Genomic DNA, 22,024 nt, shown 5'->3' with positions numbered 1-22,024 from the left:
GATGATAGACGATTTAAATTATTTATAAAACAAATTGCAGAATTATTGAGGCTGGACTGATAATTTGGGTCTACAAAATAAATCTACCAGACTAATCCAGCAGGATTCACTGTTCTACAAATTCAGGTATATTTTGATTGTAGTTAATATAGAAATATCACACAAGTAAAAATAAGAAATATTTTTCCATTTATTAAAAAACAAGCTCATCAGTTGGTTAAAAAGCTTTATAATTAATATAAAGCTATGTGTTTCATATGTTGTATTTATAAATTTTCATATTTAACTTAGTATCTTGTGTTGTTTTGTGAGTTAGAAATTACAAAGATGTCGGTTTTTTTGTCTCGTCCAAGTATGTATGGGTATGGTGGTTCATACGCCTCACCATCTGAGGACACGAAGGAAAGGTTGAGACAACGGCTACTCAGAACACTTGGCTACAATCGTACAATCGAGGAGCTACTTGAGGGTTCCAAGCCAGAAGTAAAAATGGAGGAAGAGGAAGAAGAAAGCGAAGTAAATTTGCGATAGTGAAATATTTTTTATTTTGTTAATATTTTTACATAACCAGGAACAAACGAGGTTTGACTTGTATTATGATGGTGAGTTCATTGCTCCAATGGAAAAGACCCCGTTTGATGATTTGTTTGCCGACCAGACTGATTTCCGTTTCTTGCCTTATGATGAGTTTGATTTAACGCATGACCTAGGATGGTTCCCTTTTATGCATTACGAGAAGCCTTGGGCAGAAAATCTACATCCAATTAAAAGGATATTCAAGTAAATTGTTTTCCTAAGTGAATATATATTTTTATAACTTGAGTATTTGAATCAGATACAGCGATCTTAAACTGCAAAATAAAGAGCTGCTTGGAGGTCTAAGCGGCCTAATTATGGCTACAGGGCTTACCAATTTAGACCGAGTGCCAAATACAGTTTCCTATGCTTTGACCAAGCTCCAGCTCCCTAACAAAGTAAGCTGTAGATTTTTTCAATTTTCCTTCAAAATTATCTCAATCGATCAATTTTGTAGAATATTGCTGATGTGAGCCTCCTTGCGAAATACAAGTACCTTCAGTACATCGATCTGTCCCATAACGTCATCCAAGATTTAACTCCTTTGCAGCATGTCCCGTATCTCATGCTGATCGATGCCTCGTTCAATATGCTCAGCACTTTCAACATCAAGCCGGCCCCTTGGTTCCTCACTTATGTCAACCTCTCGTTTAACCGGTTCACAGAGATCCCTGACTTCACACCATACTGGTCTGTCAAACATTTGAACCTGTCGAACAATCAAATCACAGAGATCAACGAAGGCTTGAGAAATATGAAGTAAGTGTCATGGAAAAAAGTAAAGTTAAAAACTTAATTTTATCAAAACATATGTTAGAATTTTAATTTTGGCTTTTTAGAAGTTTTTGTTTTTTAATTATTAATTGGAATAAATAATGAAGCCAATATTGTATAATTGCATTTACTTAATTGTATTGTTTTATGCTGTTTTATGAAATAATGCTTCAAGTGTTAGATGTATAGTAATGTTAATGTTATATGTAATAATCTGGATCTTCTTAAGGTCTGAATGAAAAAATAAATATGCCAAGCTTTTTTCCTATTTCGTGGTCATCATCAGCGCAAAACAATCTTAAAGATGTCTACAAATTGAAAATTAAGTTTGTAATAGACAGTTTCAAATTTCTTTAAGTCTGAATCAGTTCCAACATTTTTCAGCATTATGAAAATTAAGTCTCATTTATAATAATTTTGCATAATAGCTATGAGTGAGGATGACTTACATTTTCCTTACTACAAACTGGATGAATATAGGAAGATAATGAAATTTCAAAGTGTACATAATAAATTTTTATTCTTCAGGTATTTAAAATATTTGAATTTGTCGAACAATTTGATCACCACTGTACAAAATTTGTTTGGAATACCGCTCGTCGAGTTAGATTTGTCTCACAATCAAATAATAGGAGAAACGCAAGATGTCACACACACTGAAAATTATTTACCGTTCAAAACAGTCATAACACTCGAAGAACTCAACATGGATTCGAATAGACTAGAATCTTTGAGTTTCATTGTAACATCACTTATAAATAAAATATATATTTTTTTAGATTAATAATAATTTAAAAATGGGATACATCTTTCAGAGTACAGCAAGACTTAAGAAGTTAATCGCTTCTAACAATTACCTTAGCATGATTCAGGTTTTGAATGACATAGAAAAAATGACCGAGCTGAAAGAGCTTGTCATTCATGGAAATGAAATAATGAACGTGCCTGACATATACAGACACTTGATCTACCTGTGTCCTAAGATTGAAAAGATCAACAAGGAAAAGATCGGCATTCCAGAAAGGGTATTTGTTATTTTTCTTATTCACAATAGAAATATGTAAACTTGTAAAAAAAAACTATCCAGGTGAACGCTCGCTGTATGTACGGCAACAACCTTTTCAATGAAGCAATAAAAAATCACACTTACAGTCTGTTGTACAACCACATCGAACCACCACCCCTTGGGGAAGATCTGGTACAGATAAATTGCAATTCGGCTGTCTTGGCCCTTGTCGGCCCACCTGGAAGCGGTATCGAAACGATTATTAATAACTTGGTTGAAAAACATGGAGAATATGTAATTATTTATTCTTATATTTGTATGCTTATATAACAATTAGTAGGAAATCGTTTTTGCAAAAGATATTCTCATAATTTGTTAAATTGACTTCTTGGCATACCCAAATTCTATTCTACAAATTGGCTAATTTATGACTTAAAATTTTTATATGTCTGAAAGTCAATAAAATTGTCAGGTTAAAGTGTTGAAGCTTCATCGAACGCCTGTTGTAGTTGTAAAGACAAAACCTAGGCCCTCAAACCAAACAGCAATGTTTGTCCGAGATGATAAACTGGCATCTAAGAGCATCTTCAATCCACGATTACCACTGCTTCCTTTTGACTGTATGAAACGGCGGAGCAAAAGTCGGTTCGACTTTTCTATATCAGAACTGCCAAGGAAATGTGATAACTTGCTGAATATACGTGACATCAATATGAGCCAATCCAGCAAGGAGGAAATTGAATTCGAGGATGAAACTGATATCGAAGAAGAAATAGATTTTAATGATACAAACTACCCCTCCCTATACCATCATGCTACTACAACACAATTTAACAAACTTTGGAAAGAAGGAAAGTTCATATTCGTGTTTCACAGCCTTGGATGCAGCTTTGGTTTGTGTAAGTTGATTGCAAGTTGAGTTGGTTTAATTGTCTTATATTCAGATCATTTTAAACAATATCAAACATTAATTTTTTTCAATTTATAAAGGTTTTGATGAACTGACTGATGATGGCAAAATATGCCTGCTTGGTGTAAACCTTCAGCAGGCTTACGAACTCAAATGGCACGGGTTAGAACCGACATGCCTTCTCACCATGCCAACCTCAGTTGATATTCATGAAAAGAGGCTGAAGGATTTGCATAAGGCTTTCGTTTCTATAAATAACGATAGTAAGGGCTTTTTGTTAATCTTGAAATGATTATTTATGGACATGATTACTTTTTGCAGGTGAATTAACCAAGCGCCATACGAGGTTTTCTTCAAGACAGCCAACTTTAAAAGAACCATCCATGGACTATTCAGTAAGTTTTATGTAAAAGTGAAAACACAACTGTTTTGTCAGCAATCATCAAATTATGTTCTCCAAATGATAATATAAATATGGTTAATAAAATGTTTTGTTTAAAATAAATATTATGCCAATATTAGCTTTTATTAACTTTATATGCTAAATTTGATATTTATTTGACAAAAATTTATTTTAATTTTAAGAGAATGATGGATAGAGAGAGTATTTCAACAGATCCCACAGCCAGTTTAGACGAGAGCCTTAATTCTATCAGGTATTTTTCTAAATTAGTTATTTCATATTTATTATAATTATGTATGTCTAAATGTATATTATTGACTTGATAAAAATAAATGTCCAGATAATTTTAAATATTAAATAAAATCGTTATAATTATTGCTACTTCTTAAGCACTCCCACTGCACAATAGCGTATACACAGTACGTAGTCTGGTACACACTTGAGGAGATTCAAGACGATGGTGGCTCTGCTTACATTGTCCACTCCAATTCCCTCAGTGCAATTACTGTTATCCGGGGTAGGTCCTCTGTCGACACTCTCATTGTGATCTTGTGTTGAAAAGATACAAATGAACTAGAGCATTCTCAACAAAACAGTAGTTGTTTTCTTGGTACCCAGTTCTGTGTAGGGCCAACCTCTGGGCTTAACAACCTTGATCTAGCCCTCTGACGCTACAAATGCAATAAAAACATGATTAAAAGCAAGTAAAGGGTCGGGGACCAGATCACTAGAGAACTTCTGCACATCAGGAGCACTATCGATAGGTGGCCACCAGAGGACATAAATTGTATAAGCTGTGAGGTTAACATACAGACCCTTACATTTGGACTATAGCCCTTGTATGTGTACAGCATGCAGAGAAAGGTTGTTCAGTGTGTCCCACCTAATTGAAGGGTGTAATTCCTTGGCTCCATACAGAGAAAGCACGTAGGAATGCCACCTGATATGAGAATTTTGTTTGAATAAGACAGAGAATATTTGGGTCCCCTATTTCTGATTTTTTTTAGAGGAAACACGGTTGTTTTATTGTATATAGTGCTAATATTGTTGTGTACCCTAGCATGAGTTGAGACGAATGTATTTACTGTCGTGAACATGTAGTGTAAGAAGGCTGATGGTGGAATATTGAGTAGCCCCTCAATTAGGTTAATTATATGAGTACTCCACCACTCTGAGTGAATGGTATGTAAATAAGAAAGAATGTATTTAAGAGTTAATAAGAGTGTGAATGGGTTTGGATTTAGGAAATGATTGTGTTGGGGGCTGAAATGACCTGGCTGTTGGTAACCCTTGGAGATCTAACCTTGGCCACTAGTGGCTGGACGGATAAGACTGCGATCTGATCCCAGTCTGCCAACACCTGGAGCAGTGATTCTCGAGGCGTGCCAATAATTTGTGTAAATTAAAAAACTGGGATTGCCGGTGGAATGCAAGAAATGATAGGCTCGATTCTGTACATGTGTGTAATACGTATGTACAAGCAAGTGCAGATTTGAGATTATATAAATCAATAATTGGTTATTTTTTACTTGATTTTTTAAAATAGTTCATTCTCAGTTGTTTATATTAGAAATGTTTGTTAAATGAATTATTTTCACAGATCCTACCGAAAGGCTACTGCATTTTATGGTATTTGCCAAAATTGTAGCAATGACTTGGTGATAATAAACGTATAATTAATAACGGCCTTCGATTTTTCAAGGTGCATTCTGCATCAAGAACATTTGGTGGTATGACGACTCGTCTGAAAGAGTCTCTGATCAAAACATACAAGTGGATTCCAAAAAAATTAAAAGTGTGACAAAAAGAAATATCACAACTGAGAAAAGTGTAGAAGATTTGATACAGAAGATTATGAGTACAAGGCAGCAGTATATGACCGCTCATGACAATTGCTTATTTATGATGGCTGTATGACAGAGTGAATCTGTTTTGATTAAAAATTTCATTAATTTAGAATGTTGTTTTTAGATATCAACAGATGATTTGGATATTGCAGAGCAGAAGGTGACAAAAATTGCCCATCAAATTTACCAGAATAAGAAAGACCGTAACAGCTTGCTTTTGGAATCGATCCAACCTCGTCCTGGCAATGAGCTGTACAAACCTCTTGTCAAGCCGATGCTCGATGAGATGATTGATGTGCTCAAAGATAGCTCTAAACTTGAGTGGATGGATGCTGGGGACAAATTCATCCCTCCGCCTTACCTCTTCCCTGATGTTATGCTCAAAAAATCCATGACAAGCCTTACACTAGGATCATCAAGGGAATCGATAATTTATGAAGATATCCTCCATACGGCAGACACACCATCATATGATGATGCTGATGATACATATGCAACTGAAATGTCCAAGGGCAACAACCAATTCCCTTAACTTATCAGCCTTCTAATATAATAATTTCTAATTCATCTCACACTTATTTTCATTTCCTCCTTCAATTTTATTATTGATAAAATCTTGGTTGTTGATTATTAAAGGTACATGACTTAAATTCACCAGACCTATTTTTTAAATTGTCTATTAAGTAAACAACAAAAAAACTGTTACTAATTATTACTAATCCATGCCAATTAAAATCATTGTGAAAAACGAACTATTTTTCTATCCCATTGATTATTAAACTCAAACAAATTGTAGCTAATTATTACTGACCTATTTTTCTTGTTTATTAAGTAAGCAATATGCTAACTATTAGTTAATTATCTATTAACTACTTCTCAAATAAAATTCCATTCACCCCAGATATACCCCAATGTGGTCATCTCTCTCTTCAACATATACACAAATCACATTAAATCTTCCAGTAAACATTGTAATTTCGTTTGCATGATGTTTGCAGATGTCCTCAAGCTTTACAACACAATGTAAACTCTAGACGATTGTCTCAGCTTACAGTCCGACTTACAATTCCTTATGAGACTGGTGTCTGACCAATCATATGCAATTGAATATTAATAGATGCCATCACCTTCAATAAAAAAAATAATAAAAAAAAAAACCTTTCTGTTTTATATGCTTAGTGTTTTGAAATGCTGAAATTAGATTTCATTGCCGTAGTCAATAGTAAATTGTATTAAATTTTAATTAGAAAATCCTATTTCTCACAAACCAAGAATTCCTTCCAAGCTCTTGGCAACGTCCATCAACTTTCTAAGGAAATGTATATATTACTTTACTTAAAATACTTACTGTTCTTATGTAAGACCCCATCTGGAATACTCTTCCATAGCCTGGAGCCTACCTAATAAAACATATCAATTCCATCAAAAGTTTAGAAAAAAAAAACCTTAGATTGCCATAAAATTTGGTATCCCTAAACAGACCCTTGATTACTTTCCACTTCTCACAATTTTTCATCTCCTCACATCATAAAATAGAAGCTAAACCAATTTACTATTCTTATATAAACTCTTAAATTGAACATTAATTAAACTAATTCCTAACCTAATCTTAACCTAATTAAACAATCTCATAGATTCTCCTTGGCTATTGGCCCGATTAAATTTTAATCTAAGTTTTGCCTCAGAAACCAGATTTTTTTGGTAATTTCTTCTCACTTCTTGCAGCTCACCAACAATTCCAACTTTTGTGGGTTTCCAATAAATTACTAGCAGGCACCCATACAGCCCATACAGGTGTTGGCAGTCTAGGGTCAGACCTTGGTCTTACCTGTCCAACCGCTGAGCTCCAGGGGCTATCAACATCCAGGTAAATTCAGCCATATAGAAAGTATGTAGGAATGCCACTTGATATGATAATTGTGCTTAAGCCCAGCAGTGAGTATCTAGGACTCCTGTTCTGATTCTTGGAAGAAACTAAACAAAAGAGTTGTTTTAATAAATATAATAAATTTTATAAAATATGTATAATAGAAAAATATCAGGTATCATTCCTTCACACTCTCTATGTTTAGTTAACGAATAGCACCCTTAAATTATGTGGTTCACATGGAGCTATTATATATTAATTACATATTTTATTTATTTATAATAGTGTACAAAATAATTGTTAGTACTATATATTTCATAATTCAGTAAATTAACTATTCTTTCTAAGGTCTTATAGCAGGGCGGGTGACCAGGACCCGAGGGGTTAAAAGCCTAGGTAGGCCTGTACCCCATTTTCTAAGGTCTTGGTGTAGATAAAAAGTCAGTGTCACGAGCGGTATTCGAACCCACGATCTTTGGTAAAATACACTGCTACTCTACTACTTGAGCTATTGTTACTTCAATCCTCTCTGACACCAACTCTCCACCTAAACCTACAACTGTTCGAATTTTCTCTCTTTTTGCCATTTTTATCTCAACCAAGACCTTAGAAAGAATAATTAATTTATTAAAACAAGTAACTTGTTCAATAGACTACAAAAACGTAAATGGATATTTCATAGTATTAATTAATATAATTAATTGTCTTCATGTGAAATTTCTTTAGCTTTCAATTATATTTATTCAATTATAAGTGACCTAATTTATAATGCTTATTGTATTTTTATATGTAAAATTTTATTGTATATATTATATTACATAAATTTTTATAATGTCTTTGCCACTTTATTAAATTAGTTAAAAAAAGGGATTTACGACTCCTAAATTCACCAATAAGTACATTTAAACTGGTAGAATAATTTATAATACCGTTTTTTTATCTTAATTAAAATTAGTTATTGAGTAATAAAAATTAATGGTAACTGGAGACGTATCAGTGATGTCACCATTCCAGTTGATTACTAGAGACAACCAAAAAACCTTCGCAGAGTTCAATCATCTCTAGTCTTTCTGGAAAGGTCCACAGCTTAGAAGAGAAGAGGTGGTGAGATAGAGAGTTAGAGACGTTTATGGGTTTTCACTACGCCGGCGTATCTCTGAAATTTGTCGATCTCTCGTTTCACCGCTTTAAGCCCAGTGTTTAGCGAACGGTGGAGCTTTTCGCATCGGAAATGGACTTACAAGTTGATCTCAATGTACTCAGGGAGCAAAGGGAAAAATTCGAAAAAGATCTCTACTACGATGCCATTGAAACCCTCATTGGGGAACTCGACCAGGATGAAGTTAATAAGATAACTGCGATGGTGAGATGGCCAAATTAGAATCTTATGCCATTATTTAAAATAAATAAATTAAATTAAATAAAAAATATATAAACGTATGCGTTAACATAATTCAAATACTAAGAACAAAGGGACACGCTCTGATCTCTACCCAGAACAGAAATGGATAAATGATTTTTTAAACTATTTTGAATGCAATCAACCCCTCTTCTCTGAAAGAAATGTTTAAAAATAATTTGATGCTTGAAAAAAATAAAGCGTTTCAAAATATACAAAGTAAATTAAAAAAATAGTTAAGTTTTAGGTTTTTAGGTCAGTGTATCGCTTGATGGTAGTATGCTCCCCAGGTTTGGGGTTATCAGCTTTTTTTTTTGTTTTTCATGTAATTATTTAATCTGTATTTTTTCACCCAACTACACCCTTTATTTAGAGACAACTGACCTTTTATTCTTTTACGCTTTAAAACTCCATCTTTCATATTTGAGCAGGACCCTCTCATTGCATGACTACAGACTTCCTAAAATTACGGTGAAGTAATGTAATAATTGGGAGCATATGGGCTGACAAGCAGCCGAGGTCATTGCTGGCCCTCTGCGTGCTTCCCTTTTTTTCTCTCTTGTCTTTGACCGTATTTTGTTTTAAACTGTAGCCATGTGAGCATCTCAATCTGGCTAATGCTTTCACATGCATATATGTCGATATCTTAAAATCTTCTTGTTTGTACCTCAGGTTGTCAACTGCAGAACAGACACTAAACATGCAATATGTTGTATATATACATCAAGCACTGATGAGATCTGGACACATTCACTCTTCCAATATTCCAGATATTCGTAGGGGTAGATTTGAACCCATTCCATTCTAGCTAATAACTTACTTTTTTCTCCAGACATTACACACTCCAGAGTACTCAATATTCCTCAGGACGGGGTTGAAGTGATTAATGTTATGCGCTTAATTCAATAGCCCATGATTTTAATAATGTTTTGTTTTCTTTAACAACATAGAAAATGTTTCTCTAAATTCTCTACTTTTGTATTAAGCCAGGCATTTTGAAAGTTGTACCAAATTGGCCAGTCCAATAGATTTGTGCTCTAAAAGGAATTCGATCATTTTTTATTAGCATTTTTCTACTTAATCAATAATCGAAAATTTCCCTGATAATTTATTCTGTTTCTTCAAACTTAATTCCCTCTGAGAGAAGTGTTGAATGTTGCTAATTGTGTAACTCCTGCACGAAGGAGGACCTCTTTTATTTTTCGCTCCCATTCTTTCAGAGTTTTGGGTCCTTTTTGTGGTAAGAGTGACAGAGTTACAGCATATTTGATCACAAAACTTAATGCAGACCTTTTGGTTATGCAAAAAGGACACTGGAGTCCGGCGGAGAGCTTGAGGAGCAGTTTAATTTTTAATTCTATACTGGGACTCGTACTTTTTTTATATTATTTCTTAATGTACATATCTTCTGTTCAAGTGAATTTCCCTCCCACCACCACCATCACCAGCAGATTATTTTGTATAAGAACTGTTTTTTGACTGTTATGCTTACTTATGAAATTTCGTTCTTTTTATAAATAAAGTTCTTTCTTCATTCATAAAAACACTTGGAACATTTGATTGTATAAGAATGATTAACCATAGTAAGGAACAAAGGAATGGAAATGTTAAAATATTTATTTAACAGTTAATGAAAATACACTTTTAAAAGTATATTAACAATAAAATATATTTCATACTACATATTATGCAAAGTAACAATATAGTGTAGTCAAGAGGTCTCTGTCAAGAGCAAATTTTGATATCAGATTGTAATAAATCATAATTATTGTGACAAAAAAATGGCTCATTTTCAAGTAAAAGTGTTATAAATTAAATGCGGGTGAATTCAGCATAGTAGCAGGCATAATTTATTTTCTTGATGTTTTGAAAGTTGTTGGGATGGACGATGTTATTTATAGTGATGAACAAAGTTGTTTTTTAAGTATATTTCAAATTACTTCAGGTTTAAATTGAGGACAGCCTAGGTTCGAACCCGGTATGCTAGCATTAATGAGTCGCCATGTCAAGCCTTAAACAAATGCAAATTCAACTTTAATAAATTTGATCAAGCTCATTGTTGCCTTTTCAGAACAATTTGAATCTCAAGATCCAGACAATGCTCTCGATAATTCAACACCAGTCTGACACAGTGAAGCAGAGAGATTTGTTAAATAAGTTCAAGGATTTTTTGCACAAGGACTACTACTGGCTTTACGATCTTTTTAAACAAAACAAGAATAGCAGTTATGTAAGGGATGTTTTAAGTGTTGGAGGTGTTCCGGTATTGCCAGAAAGAAATGTGTCAAGGACTGAAATTGTGAGTTGTTGTTTTTTTTAATTCGCCAAATATGTATTGTTAAAACTTAATATTTCCCACAGCTGACAAAAGTCAGGAGTAGCATAGTAAGCTTGGCCAAATCAGACCGGAGGTTTTTGGTCCTCCATGGTTTGATAGGATGTGGAAAGAGCAGCCTTGCAACAGAAGCTCTCTATGATTCATCACTATTGAGCCATTTCTCAGTAAAATTATTGAAAAGTTATTTTAATTCATAAACTGTTTATTTGATCATTTGTTTTGTACAGGACGGTGTTTATTGGGTGATGGTAGGATCTGATGGCAAAGATAAAATTAGATCTCTTCAAGAAGAATTAAATGTAAGACTGAAAGAACATGACCCAGATCTTTCTGCAAATTCAAAAATTGCTTTAATCCAACTCAGGCAACGGTATTGTAATTTTATTTTAGCTTCACTTCACAAACTAATTTTGGCACTAAAGTAGAATAGATAACCATTTGACTAATACAAAGATTATTATGTGCGAAAAGTTGTGGTTAGAGAAACCACTATTTGTGAGATTTCCTGTTTGAGTCTCAAGGTTATATTTCCAACTACTGATTAAATAGCCCGAGTAAAAGAATTTTCTTTTAATTACAGATACTTAGAAACAAAACCAAACTGTCTGATTATACTAGATGATGTACATAGTGAGGATGTAGTTAAGTTTTTGGATGTTGGTGTCAACTTCATCATTACAACGCGGGACATGAACGTCATTAAAGACAATAGATCAATAAGCAATTTTATAAAAGTCCCTGATCACTTTACACAGGCAGAAAGCCTTCAATTGTTTGCCATGAGTCTAAATGTAAGGAAGGATGATTTGCCCAATGTTCCAGTCAGAACTATTCTCAAGTTGTGTAAAGGTATGTTATTTTATTACTTATTAATTAAAATGTTTTAATGTCTGTTTTAACAGTGTTATATCATTGAAAATTATTTGTAGGCCTACCAATCAATGTTGCTGTGATCAGTGCAGAATTGGCCGACCATCAGGAAGACTTAAGAACAGATTCTTCTGAAAGATGGTCACACTATATAAATATATTGCAAACTAATAGGTAATAACTTGATTTGAAGTATTAAAAAATAATAGTGAAATGTAGGTTTTTATTATTTTAGAAGGAATCTAAATGAATACTCGTACCAGTATATAAATAAAGCTATCAGCTTGGCTGTAGAAAATCTTTCAGACAGGTTGAAAAAATGTTTTTATCATTTTGTGGTATTCCGAGAGGATGTAAACCTTCGGCCAGAGGTACAACATAATTATTCAGGAGTTCAGGAATAACAATAATTACCTGAATTTCTTTCTCAGGTTTTAGCAACAGTTTGGGGAATTAGCAAAATAAGAGCAGAAAATATAATGACAGAGTTTGTTAAAAAATCACTTTTGGGTAGATATTGGAATAAAACGCTATCCAGTTACGTTTACGGTGTTCATGACCTGTTCCTTGACTATCTCAGGACTGTTCTACCTCAGGATACAATCAAGGTAATGACTTTTTTCGATATACAATTGTTGTTTTGTTTTATCAAACTTTTTTTAGTCATATCACAGGAATCTGCTAGAAAGTTACAAATTCCATTTCCCTGACTGGACGTCAAAACTACCAAAGAATGACAACTACATCTACTACTACCTTGGCTATCATCTCATGGCAGCAGACCTCAAGCAGCATTTTACATTAATTTACACTGATCTAGAATTTCTAGAAGCTAAGCTGCAGGCAGTGGAACCTTTTGACTTAATATTAGACTTCAGTCGTTACAGTGACCAGATTGAAAATGGAATGGTAATATACTATATCATAAGTAAAATTGTATTATGATGATGGTTGAATTTTTATGACCTTTATGGCTACTATGGCCGTTTTTTTGTAATTTTGATTTTTAAAAAATTTTCACATTGACCATGCATAATCCACACTTTTATGTCATGTACATTACAATTTGAACACCATTATGTTCACTCACTGCCACCGGTGCCAAAAGCATTTCTCAACTCATCTCAAATGAAGGTCTTGTTGAAACCAAAATCTGACACAGAGATTACAGGCTATACCAAATTCATTGTCAAGAAAGGCTTTTACAAAATATTTATCCTGAGCATTGTTGAAGAGCTTAGAACTTGTTGACATTGGTGGGCCCGTATTGCCCCCGCTATAATGTTAGCATATGAAATATTTTTATTTTCCGAATCCTGAATTGTCTATAGCCGTTGGAGTCATATATGTGGTGATATCTTGCTACTGTAGGGGGCTCTGCAGTAAGCCCCATGAAATTTTGTTGTCGGTGCTGATTTGAGATATGTAATTACATTTTCTTTTGCTTCCCTTGCTTCCTCCATTGATAGAGGCATCAACTCTTTGCATCTGAAAGTGCCTTTGGTCATTTCCAAATTGGATTGAGTTTAATTTTTTTTTTTTTCAATTTTGGCATTTTCACTTCTCGACAACATAAAAAATTGACTTAAAAAGTTCCAATGTTTTATTTCCACTATTAAGCATTAGCTAATACCCTAAGTGGCTAAATAAACTTTAATTTTTTTTTTTAGGCCTTTATGAAGGTAGATTTATATTTAAAAAATAATAATTAAGCATATTAAGTAATTCTACTTTCAAAAAGGCATACAAATTAAGAGAATAATTTTCATCTATGCAAAGAAAAAGGACAACACCAAAAAAAATAAAAAGTTTATTTTGTCCAAATCCAAAGACTGGTTCAGATGCTATCTCATGTAAGAGTAAATGGCTTCCACGAGGCATGGTGATAATTTAGGTGGCATGTAAAGGGGGAGTATTTTTAGAGTTGCCAAATTGATATGCGTGAAGATATCCTTTTATGTCAATAACTTTTAAACTTTAGATGCAGTAGCCCCTCGAAAGTACACATTTTTTTGTGTTTTTCTTTTTTCACCTTTAGTAAACTATTAAACTCTTACTATAACTATTAACTATTACTATAATTATTAACTATTAATTTAGTAAACTATTTTCTTACTCACAGGTTGTAAAATTTTTTTTTTTTGTCAAATTTGTCAAGTCAATCTAGCTCCCTCCTTTGTTGAAACTGTGTAACACTGTTGTATTTTTATTGAAACTGTGTTTTGTTTCATTTAGAAAGTCCTTTCAATTCAGAAAATTTGTTCAATAGGCAAGTGTTCTTTAACTTTAACTCTTGTGATATTTGACCTATACATTAAATATCACAATCATTACAAGTAAGTTTGTAAATCCCATTTTTTGACAAGTTGTCAACCTTGTTTTTAGGTTTTGAGAGGATTAAGTGAACTGCACTCTAAAAGCTACTCTAAATCCTTCTCATTTTTTGATAGTTGCCCAATATATGGCAAGTAACGAAAATCTTATGATTCATGTGTAGTTGGGTGGCTGAGTCCAATTGTTGATCCTTTTGAAGCTTATTTTTTATTAATTTTTAGTCACAAGTTTTCTCCCCTCCATAAAGAAGTGGGAGATATTCATAAAATTCTTGTCAAAACGACAAAAAGCTTTGTTAAATGTGAATAATGCCCTGTATGTTTGTATGTGTCATAATTGATTAAATATATTGGGTTGTCCGGAAAATAATGCAGGATTTTGGTATTAAACAAAAAAAAAGAAACTAGTTACTTTAAAGCAATGTTCTTTAATCAAAANTACAAATGAGTAATCCTGTAAACGTAAACAGAATATTTTATATAGATTTTTTTTAATGAAAACTTAAAATCCTGCATTATTTTCCGGACAACCCAATATCATAAATTACTTAAACTGATTCTAATGAAAACAGTGATCTTGTTTAAAACTGTATGTTAGATTTTAATTTTCCATGTACAACAGGGGCGAGTTCTTAGAACACTTCTTGGGAATATTTTGCCATATTTCTTATAGTTTATATTTCATAAGTGATAGTGTTACAGAACAAAATGGAGATCAAAGCTTTGAAAGAATTCATTGAACAGTACGGTCCTGCCATCCACAAAGGAATGGACATAGCACAGCTTGCCTTACAGGAATCGCCTGATAGTTATGTCCACAAAATGGGAAAGGTTTTAGCCAAGAAGAGAAATAAGACAGATAAAAAATGTTATATAGAGTTTCCGTAAGTTGAAAATAGTTTTCTCTTTAAACTTGACATCATCCTTGCATCATTTTAGACATCATCAAATTGAAAAGGGGGATTGGATTCCTCGAGTGATAAACATGAGGGATAAAAAGGTAACCGCTGTCTGTTTTGCACACAGTACCCACATTGTTATTGCCATGAAAGGAGGATATCTAGAGGTAATCAGCATCATTAATGTATAATTATTAAATTCTTATTATTTGACTGTCGGTATTTTTCCATTAGCTCTGGAATATGAAATGCATCCGGCTGAGGAATTTTGTGGGCCACTTGGGTGACATTACATACATCACAACAAACAATGAACAAACCAGGCTTTTCTCCTGCTCCAAAGATAAAACAATAAGAGTGTGGAACCTGGAATTAGACAAAAACATAGGTTCGTTTTTAATGGATAAAATTTTTATTTCCGTTTGATTTGTTATATATTATTAAGTAGCATTCCTTTTGTTTAGCTACCTCTAGGCATTTGTAAGTTGTTATTCTTTTATAAGATAATGCTTTGATGATTAGTTAATATAAATTTTAGTGAAGGTGTTTTGTATCTAAAGTAATTAATCCTCAGATGAATTAATAGTTCATTATTTAAGCTCTTTTGATGTGTGATTTAAAAGTTGTTTTTTGGTTGTTTTTAATGCATAGAGGAAAACTATGATTTGTCGCCTGAAAGGACTCAGTTGTCTTACTATGACTTTTGGCCTTCTGTCACCAAAGGTGTTGATGCTATCAAAGAAATTGAGTTCCCAAGACCAGCTATATGGGTTGCTCACTACTACAATAAAATATCTGCCATTTGTTGCAACGACAGTGAAAAATCTACTGAACTTCATGTAATTCATGATTTTAGAATACTTTATTTTTCTTGATTTCAATAATTGTTGTTGTAGTTATACAATAATTATCGCCATTTCGAAACATTTGAATTTCCGGGATTACGGGTGTGTGAATTCAGTGGAGACGGCCAGTTCATAATCGCTGGTGGTGACTCAGGCGTACATATCATCAGCTTGGACGACTTAAGTGTGAAAACACCGATTAATCATCCTACCATTGGACTTTCCATTCTTCACAGTACGTTTCGACCATTTGTAATTTTTTTTCCAAATAATTTTTTAAAATTAAATAACAGATGGAACAATGGGTGGCCTGGTGACTGTCTCAAGGGACAGGGTGGATTTTTGGGGTGATCAGACAATCGCCGCTTTTGAAAAACATCACTTTGAGAAAAAAATAGAAGAGCAAGGTGCCAAGTATTCACTCTTTCACATCGGTCACCATATTGCTCTTGTGACAGAAAAAAATGACATATTGATCCTCGACAGTGACACCGGTTGCACATTGCAGTTCATAAGGTAACACACTCAAAACATTATTAAATAAAATAAATTAAATAAAACACAATTTTTTTTCCAGTGGGAGCAATATAGAAAAAATTACAGCCATCGCTGTGAAGAAAGGGATGCTATTGACTGCATTTTCAGACAATAGAGTAGAGATAAAACCAATTGAAATTGTGGATGTTCCAATATCCAAAATATTCTGGCCTTCATCACAGAACTTTCCCATCGTTACCAAAGTTGAAAAGGCAGTTAAGATAAAGGTGAATGTTAACATTTAGCAACGATATGAGAATGTTATTGTTAATTTATTTTTAACATTTAGGTCGTATGTGATAACAGAACAAAATATTGTTATACTGCAAAGGACCCAGTGAATAATTTAGCATCAACATGTCCGGTAGAAGATGAAATTCATATCGTTTACTCGACCAGCTGGGGTGAAGTGTGCTTAATTAACACAAAGTTGCAAGAAGTTTGTAAACTTGATGATTTCAAATTCACATGTCCAACGACCATATTGAAATTATTTCAACATGAAGATAAACGCCTGGTTGCTGCTTCTACCACTCAGGATCATCTTATGGTAAACTTTTTACATTTATCTTTTGACTTTTAGTTATTACACCAATTTTTTAATTAATTTATTTTATTTTTTAAGGTTTTAGATATAACTAAAACTCCACATAAGATGTATATATTTGGCAAAGATGTTAAAGGTATAACTTCTTGTTATTTGACCTGTACTGGGGAAATAATTTTCTCAACGAAAGATTCAGTTCAGGTATGTTTGAAAATTTTAATTGAAAATTCCTAGCATGATGTAGTAATCATATTTTAATCAAATTAATTTATTGTAAAATTTTTGTCGTTTTCCAGGTTTGGGACCTAGGCACTTGCAACTCTTTATACGTGTTAGAAGATGCAAAACTAATTGCTATACACGAAGGAAAAAGCTTAATTCTTATATCTCAAGATATGAAAATTTCGCTACGTAAATCATCGACTGATGAAGAAATTTGGAAATACAGCATAAACTGTGATCTGGCCTCATTCTCACCGGATGGACAGATACTGGCCTTAGTTTCTAGAAGGCAACTACTTGTAAGTAATTTATTACTGTCGACTCAAAACTTGTTAATTTGAAACTTGAATTTGAATTTCTTTTGGTACGAACTCCTCAGAAGTCACCTTTTTAAATAAAAAAAATTCTGAGTATTTTGATACAATAATACAAAATATTTTTGTAACAAGGGGAGAAAAAGTATTCTATTAATTGAAATGGAGCCGCTTCCTCTCTTTATAATTTGAACTTGTTCTTTGCAATATTCCTCTAAATTTCCTCACATAGTTTAGTTTCTTACAGCCTAAAGTTTTTTAGAATTTTCTCTAGTTTGTAATGTTCGGTAGTCAGTGTTTCGTCAATTGTTCTCAGCACTGGTCACTTTGGAAACAAGTCACATTGGAACAAAAATAACTTCTTGCTTGCTTCAAACAATCAAAGGTGAATGTCAAGGAATACTGGAGGGTAGTTCTGTCAAGTTACCCTTTCAATATGCTATTTGGATTGCTGTGGACAAATTGCAGATTTCATAGTTTTTATCAGTTTTCGTTACAAATCTGGTTTTTGATGGTTTCCACTTGGTGCACTTTATATACTTGAGTGTTATAGTGTGGTTATAAATTGATTATTTTGTTTTTATCACTTGAAATTATTATTTATTTTTTATTCAGCATGGTTTGAGCTGAGTTTACTATAATTATTATACTCATTTTGTGTACAGATAAAAGATATTTTTTGCCTAAAATCACCGTTCTATTCTTCTATGTGAGCACTGCGGTATTTACACATGATGTTAATAATTTAAAATACCAATATTAATAACTTAATAGCAGGAAATTTTCTATTTGGATAAAGAATTAAAAGTTGCAAAAGGAATAAATATATAAAAAACAGGATTTTTATGAAAAAATGGGAAAAATTAGTTGGTGCGTAATTAAAGTGTGTTAATTTAAAGCAACAAGATTCAAGGGTACAACTTAACTTTTTTTCTTCTTGATATTTCGAATTATTTTTGGTTCCTTGGGTTTAGAATTATCAAGAGTCGTCTTTATGTTTTATCTATATAATTGATAAAATATATATTTTTTTTTTTCAGGTTGTAGACATATTATGCTTGAGCCCTCATGTTTACGAACTGCCAAATTTCATGAGGTGCCATTCTTATAACAGCCTCGCAGTGACAGACAGCAGAATTGCTTGCATATCAACGAATCAACCCTGTATCTTCATCGCATCTCCAAACGGACCATTGGCATCTGCTGCAGTTCAATTATCTAGTCTCATAGCGTTCAACGACTCTTTTGCTGCAATTGATAAAAGCGGTACGTTGCACATGTTGCAGCTTGTTGATTTCAATGACACACCATAAAAGGAATGTAGTTTTAATTAATAAGACATTTTATAAATATTTATTTAAAGACATCAGCAAAAAAAATCAACTAATCAATATTTAAATTTTAAATTTTTTTTAAATTTTTGACTTATTTTAAATTTAAATATTTAACATTCTTTATTGCTTTTTTTGTTTTTATATTAAGTTTGTTATTGTCTTTTTGTAGTAACTACTTTGCTTTTAATTTTGTAGTAAGTTGATCCTTTTTGATTCTATAATAAGTACCCTCAATGAGCGATGCAATCTCCAAAATGTTACCAGGGGACCCAATTTATAAAAATATTTTACGATTTCAAAGATTTTAGGACTTAATATTAAAAAATTATTGAACTAATTTGCTGGGGGGAGGGAGGAATTAATAGGGTAAAAATTAATATTTTCGTTCGAATTCCAAAGATAGACAGAAAACAATAACTTCTACCAGGATTTGATCGGAGCAAGTAGTCAAAAGAAAAATGCTGAACGAACACAGCACATTATGAAAAAGTGAAAAAAAGTGCCAGGTGGTCTATTATGGCATAGCATGTGCACTAAATGTGTTAAATGTTTCATTAATTAAAAAAGCATTTGAATAAATAAGTCCTAAGGCTTGCTGTGCAATGTTTTAATTTCTTTAATAGTTTGCTAGAGTATTTTTTTAACATATTATTTTAATTGATAAATTATCACAGTTTATCCATATAAATTTGCTCAATTAAAATTTTTTTTAAATTTACGTTTTTTAAATTTTTAATAAATATAGTTATTAAAGCCAAACAAATTTGTGACATTTGACCAGTTGATTTAATGGTGTATTTTTAAAAAATTTGAGAATGTGATTCTAGTTTAATCCGTCCTTATAGGGGGGAACAAACATTTTTTATGTTTTTTAAATGTAATTTATATCAACATTAGTGATTTGTAAAAAAATTGTTATACAAGATTTTTATACTTTATTTCTTTAACTTGATTTTTTTAAAAATTTTGAATGTGTAATTTTGTATGTTCTCTTATAGATTTTTTATTAGATATTTAGTTTTACACAAAAAAATATGCCTATTGTTACCATGTTTTGGTAGATGATTGTAATTTATAATTTTCTGTAATATATTTTATTATATATATTGTACTTTTCTTATTTATTGAATTTTAACTCCTATTAGGATGTGTAAAAAAAAGAAGAAAAAAGTACATTTTAAGTGTTAACATTTATTATATTTTACGTTATGGAATTTTAGCTCATAAATATTGGGTGATGAGTTGCTGTTACAGGCAGTCTGAGAGAGCAAGGTCAAGACTCAGGATTATGTGGTATATAGAAGATGCTCGATATGGCCAGGGGTTGAAACTTTTAAGCTTTTTGTTCCATTATGTTCCACAAATCTTGCAATTCTAATGAATAAAGCTTAGAATTGACAGGCAAAACATCCTGGAACGAACTCGTAATTGACAACACATTGAAAACGAGAGAATGGTCTATTTTCAGATATCTTCCTACTTGTCAGTAAATTCAATCTGAAGATAAGAAAGTGTACTCAGCTGAGCAGTTTTTGTAGGATTGGCCTCGTGGATTCTTGCTGTTGACGAGAGAGATCTGTTTGCGCCTTTTGTACAAGTGAACACCTTAATTTTTCAAACTTTTTTCATTAAAGGCATTCAAAATACTGAATGTACAATCATGTTTATCAATTATAATGAAAACAGCAACACAGAATTAAAGAACAAGAAACAAAATCATTGAAAAATTTGAACAGAACTTTTTTAGTTGCCCCTTTATTTTTGGCCTTATTAGAAAATTAGTAATAAAAGCAGTCAGAAACTACACTTTTAAATAGGCATTAAAATTAATAGAAGAACAGAGCATACACAGTGAAGGTGTAAAATGTAGGAAACTGATCACAACTGCATCTCTCAATAAATTTTCTTAAAATTAGTCTAAATTGAAAATTACCAAAAAAATCTATGGATTATTTTTGAATTTTGAAATCATAAAAATAAAACACTTTATCAAGCTCTTTGAATTAAAGGCATTATTTATTTATTTATTTTTGTAAAAATTCAGTTTATTAACTGTTTTCTTTTTAAAATACAATAGATTTTCTTTTTTAAAAAAGTAATAAATTAATACAATAGCTAAAGCTATCTTTTGTTTTCTTTGTTGGTTGAGTTCTTAAGTTTTCCTCGCTAATAAGGTTGTCTAAATCCTTGTCCAGGCTAAAATTCATGTCATATTGGCCCTGCCATTGCTTTTGGTTTTCTAAAGAAGACAAGCTAATTCCAGCATCTGCTCGTAGAACTGCATTGATGGCCTAATGGTAATCAATGGCTTACTTCTTGAATTTGGGATAAAGCTCTCCGTTCAGGTTTTGCGCTTTTGACACGTTGAAAATTCTGAATGTGGAACCTTGATCGACAGTGTATTTGTAAGGCTTTCTCCTTCACCGAGTCTCCCTGTAGGTACTTTTTGCAGAGCCGGCAATAATAAACCAATTGGCAATATTCAGCTCCTTAAAAGTGAAATTGTACAATCATATAAATAAATAGGCAAATAAAAGTTAAGGTTGACCATCAAACCTGTGCAGTTAGTGTACATCTAACTTCTAATATTTAATAGAAAAATTGAAACAATAAGCTTTTTTTATTTACCAACCTAAGTGATCCTCGTCAATTTTTCTTTCATCCTCTGAGTCTAAAATTTCCTCGATGTCCTCAACTGATGATTCGCTCACAGAATCTACAACATTAACACTAATAAAAGCTGTTTCTGTATAATTATTGATCAATGTTTTCAACATTAAATTCACTAATTTCGTAGTCCGCTTGACCAATTAATACAGTACAATTAATTAAGGTTTTTAGTTGAGATGAAAAAAAGTTAATGGCACGAACGGGATTCGATGTGAGGTCATGATAGCTCAAGTGGTAGAGCAGCGGCGTATCTAGCCGAAGATCGTGGGTTCGAATCCCGCTCGTGCCATTAACTTTTTTTCATCTCAACTAAAAACCTTAATTAATTGTAAT

General features: G+C 32.5%; 3 protein-coding genes across 5 annotated transcripts in view; 2 read left to right on the top strand and 1 right to left on the bottom strand.

Moving 5' to 3' along the window:
- Positions 1-240: 240 nt before the first annotated feature.
- Positions 241-6,170, top strand: LOC106668096. The gene is made up of 14 exons (XM_014396524.2): positions 241-516; positions 572-780; positions 836-974; positions 1,034-1,335; positions 1,879-2,092; positions 2,166-2,375; positions 2,438-2,650; positions 2,829-3,255; positions 3,347-3,529; positions 3,588-3,661; positions 3,852-3,922; positions 5,270-5,298; positions 5,372-5,580; positions 5,641-6,170. Exons 1-14 carry the CDS (start codon positions 328-330, stop codon positions 6,046-6,048), a joined length of 2,877 nt encoding a protein of 958 aa, XP_014252010.1. The 5' UTR covers positions 241-327; the 3' UTR covers positions 6,049-6,170.
- Positions 6,171-8,434: 2,264 nt separating this feature from the next.
- Positions 8,435-19,942, top strand: LOC106668095 (apoptotic protease-activating factor 1-like). Of its 2 annotated transcripts, none has more exons than XM_014396522.2 (20): positions 8,435-8,746; positions 10,854-11,081; positions 11,144-11,284; positions 11,348-11,490; positions 11,701-11,969; positions 12,050-12,164; positions 12,229-12,361; positions 12,422-12,598; positions 12,654-12,899; positions 15,026-15,207; positions 15,263-15,389; positions 15,457-15,610; positions 15,874-16,061; positions 16,119-16,302; positions 16,361-16,583; positions 16,645-16,831; positions 16,894-17,154; positions 17,230-17,352; positions 17,448-17,672; positions 18,728-19,942. In XM_014396522.2, exons 1-20 carry the CDS (start codon positions 8,615-8,617, stop codon positions 18,998-19,000), a joined length of 3,711 nt encoding a protein of 1,236 aa, XP_014252008.1. In that variant the 5' UTR covers positions 8,435-8,614; the 3' UTR covers positions 19,001-19,942. The 2 variants fall into 2 exon arrangements, with proteins under 2 accessions (XP_014252008.1, XP_014252007.1); XM_014396521.2 differs by having other exon boundaries at positions 8,436-8,746; positions 12,226-12,361.
- Positions 19,943-21,080: 1,138 nt separating this feature from the next.
- Positions 21,081-22,024, bottom strand: part of LOC106668139 — a 9,908-nt gene continuing 8,964 nt past the window's right edge. For both annotated transcript variants that reach the window (XM_014396615.2, XM_014396614.2), the window contains exons 9-10: positions 21,654-21,737; positions 21,081-21,510 (exon numbers count right to left, since the gene is read on the bottom strand). In XM_014396615.2, coding sequence (XP_014252101.1) covers positions 21,323-21,510; positions 21,654-21,737 — 272 coding nt within the window. In that variant the 3' untranslated portion in view covers positions 21,081-21,322. The remainder of the gene's footprint in view (positions 21,511-21,653; positions 21,738-22,024) is intronic.

Source organism: Cimex lectularius, unplaced genomic scaffold, assembly GCF_000648675.2.
Source record: "Cimex lectularius strain Harlan isolate CLEC.00 unplaced genomic scaffold, Clec_2.1 scaffold55, whole genome shotgun sequence".
NCBI lineage: Eukaryota > Metazoa > Arthropoda > Insecta > Hemiptera > Cimicidae > Cimex > Cimex lectularius.
The sequence above is the reverse complement of the archived record's forward strand: the minus strand, read 5'-3'. Positions and strand labels throughout refer to the sequence as shown.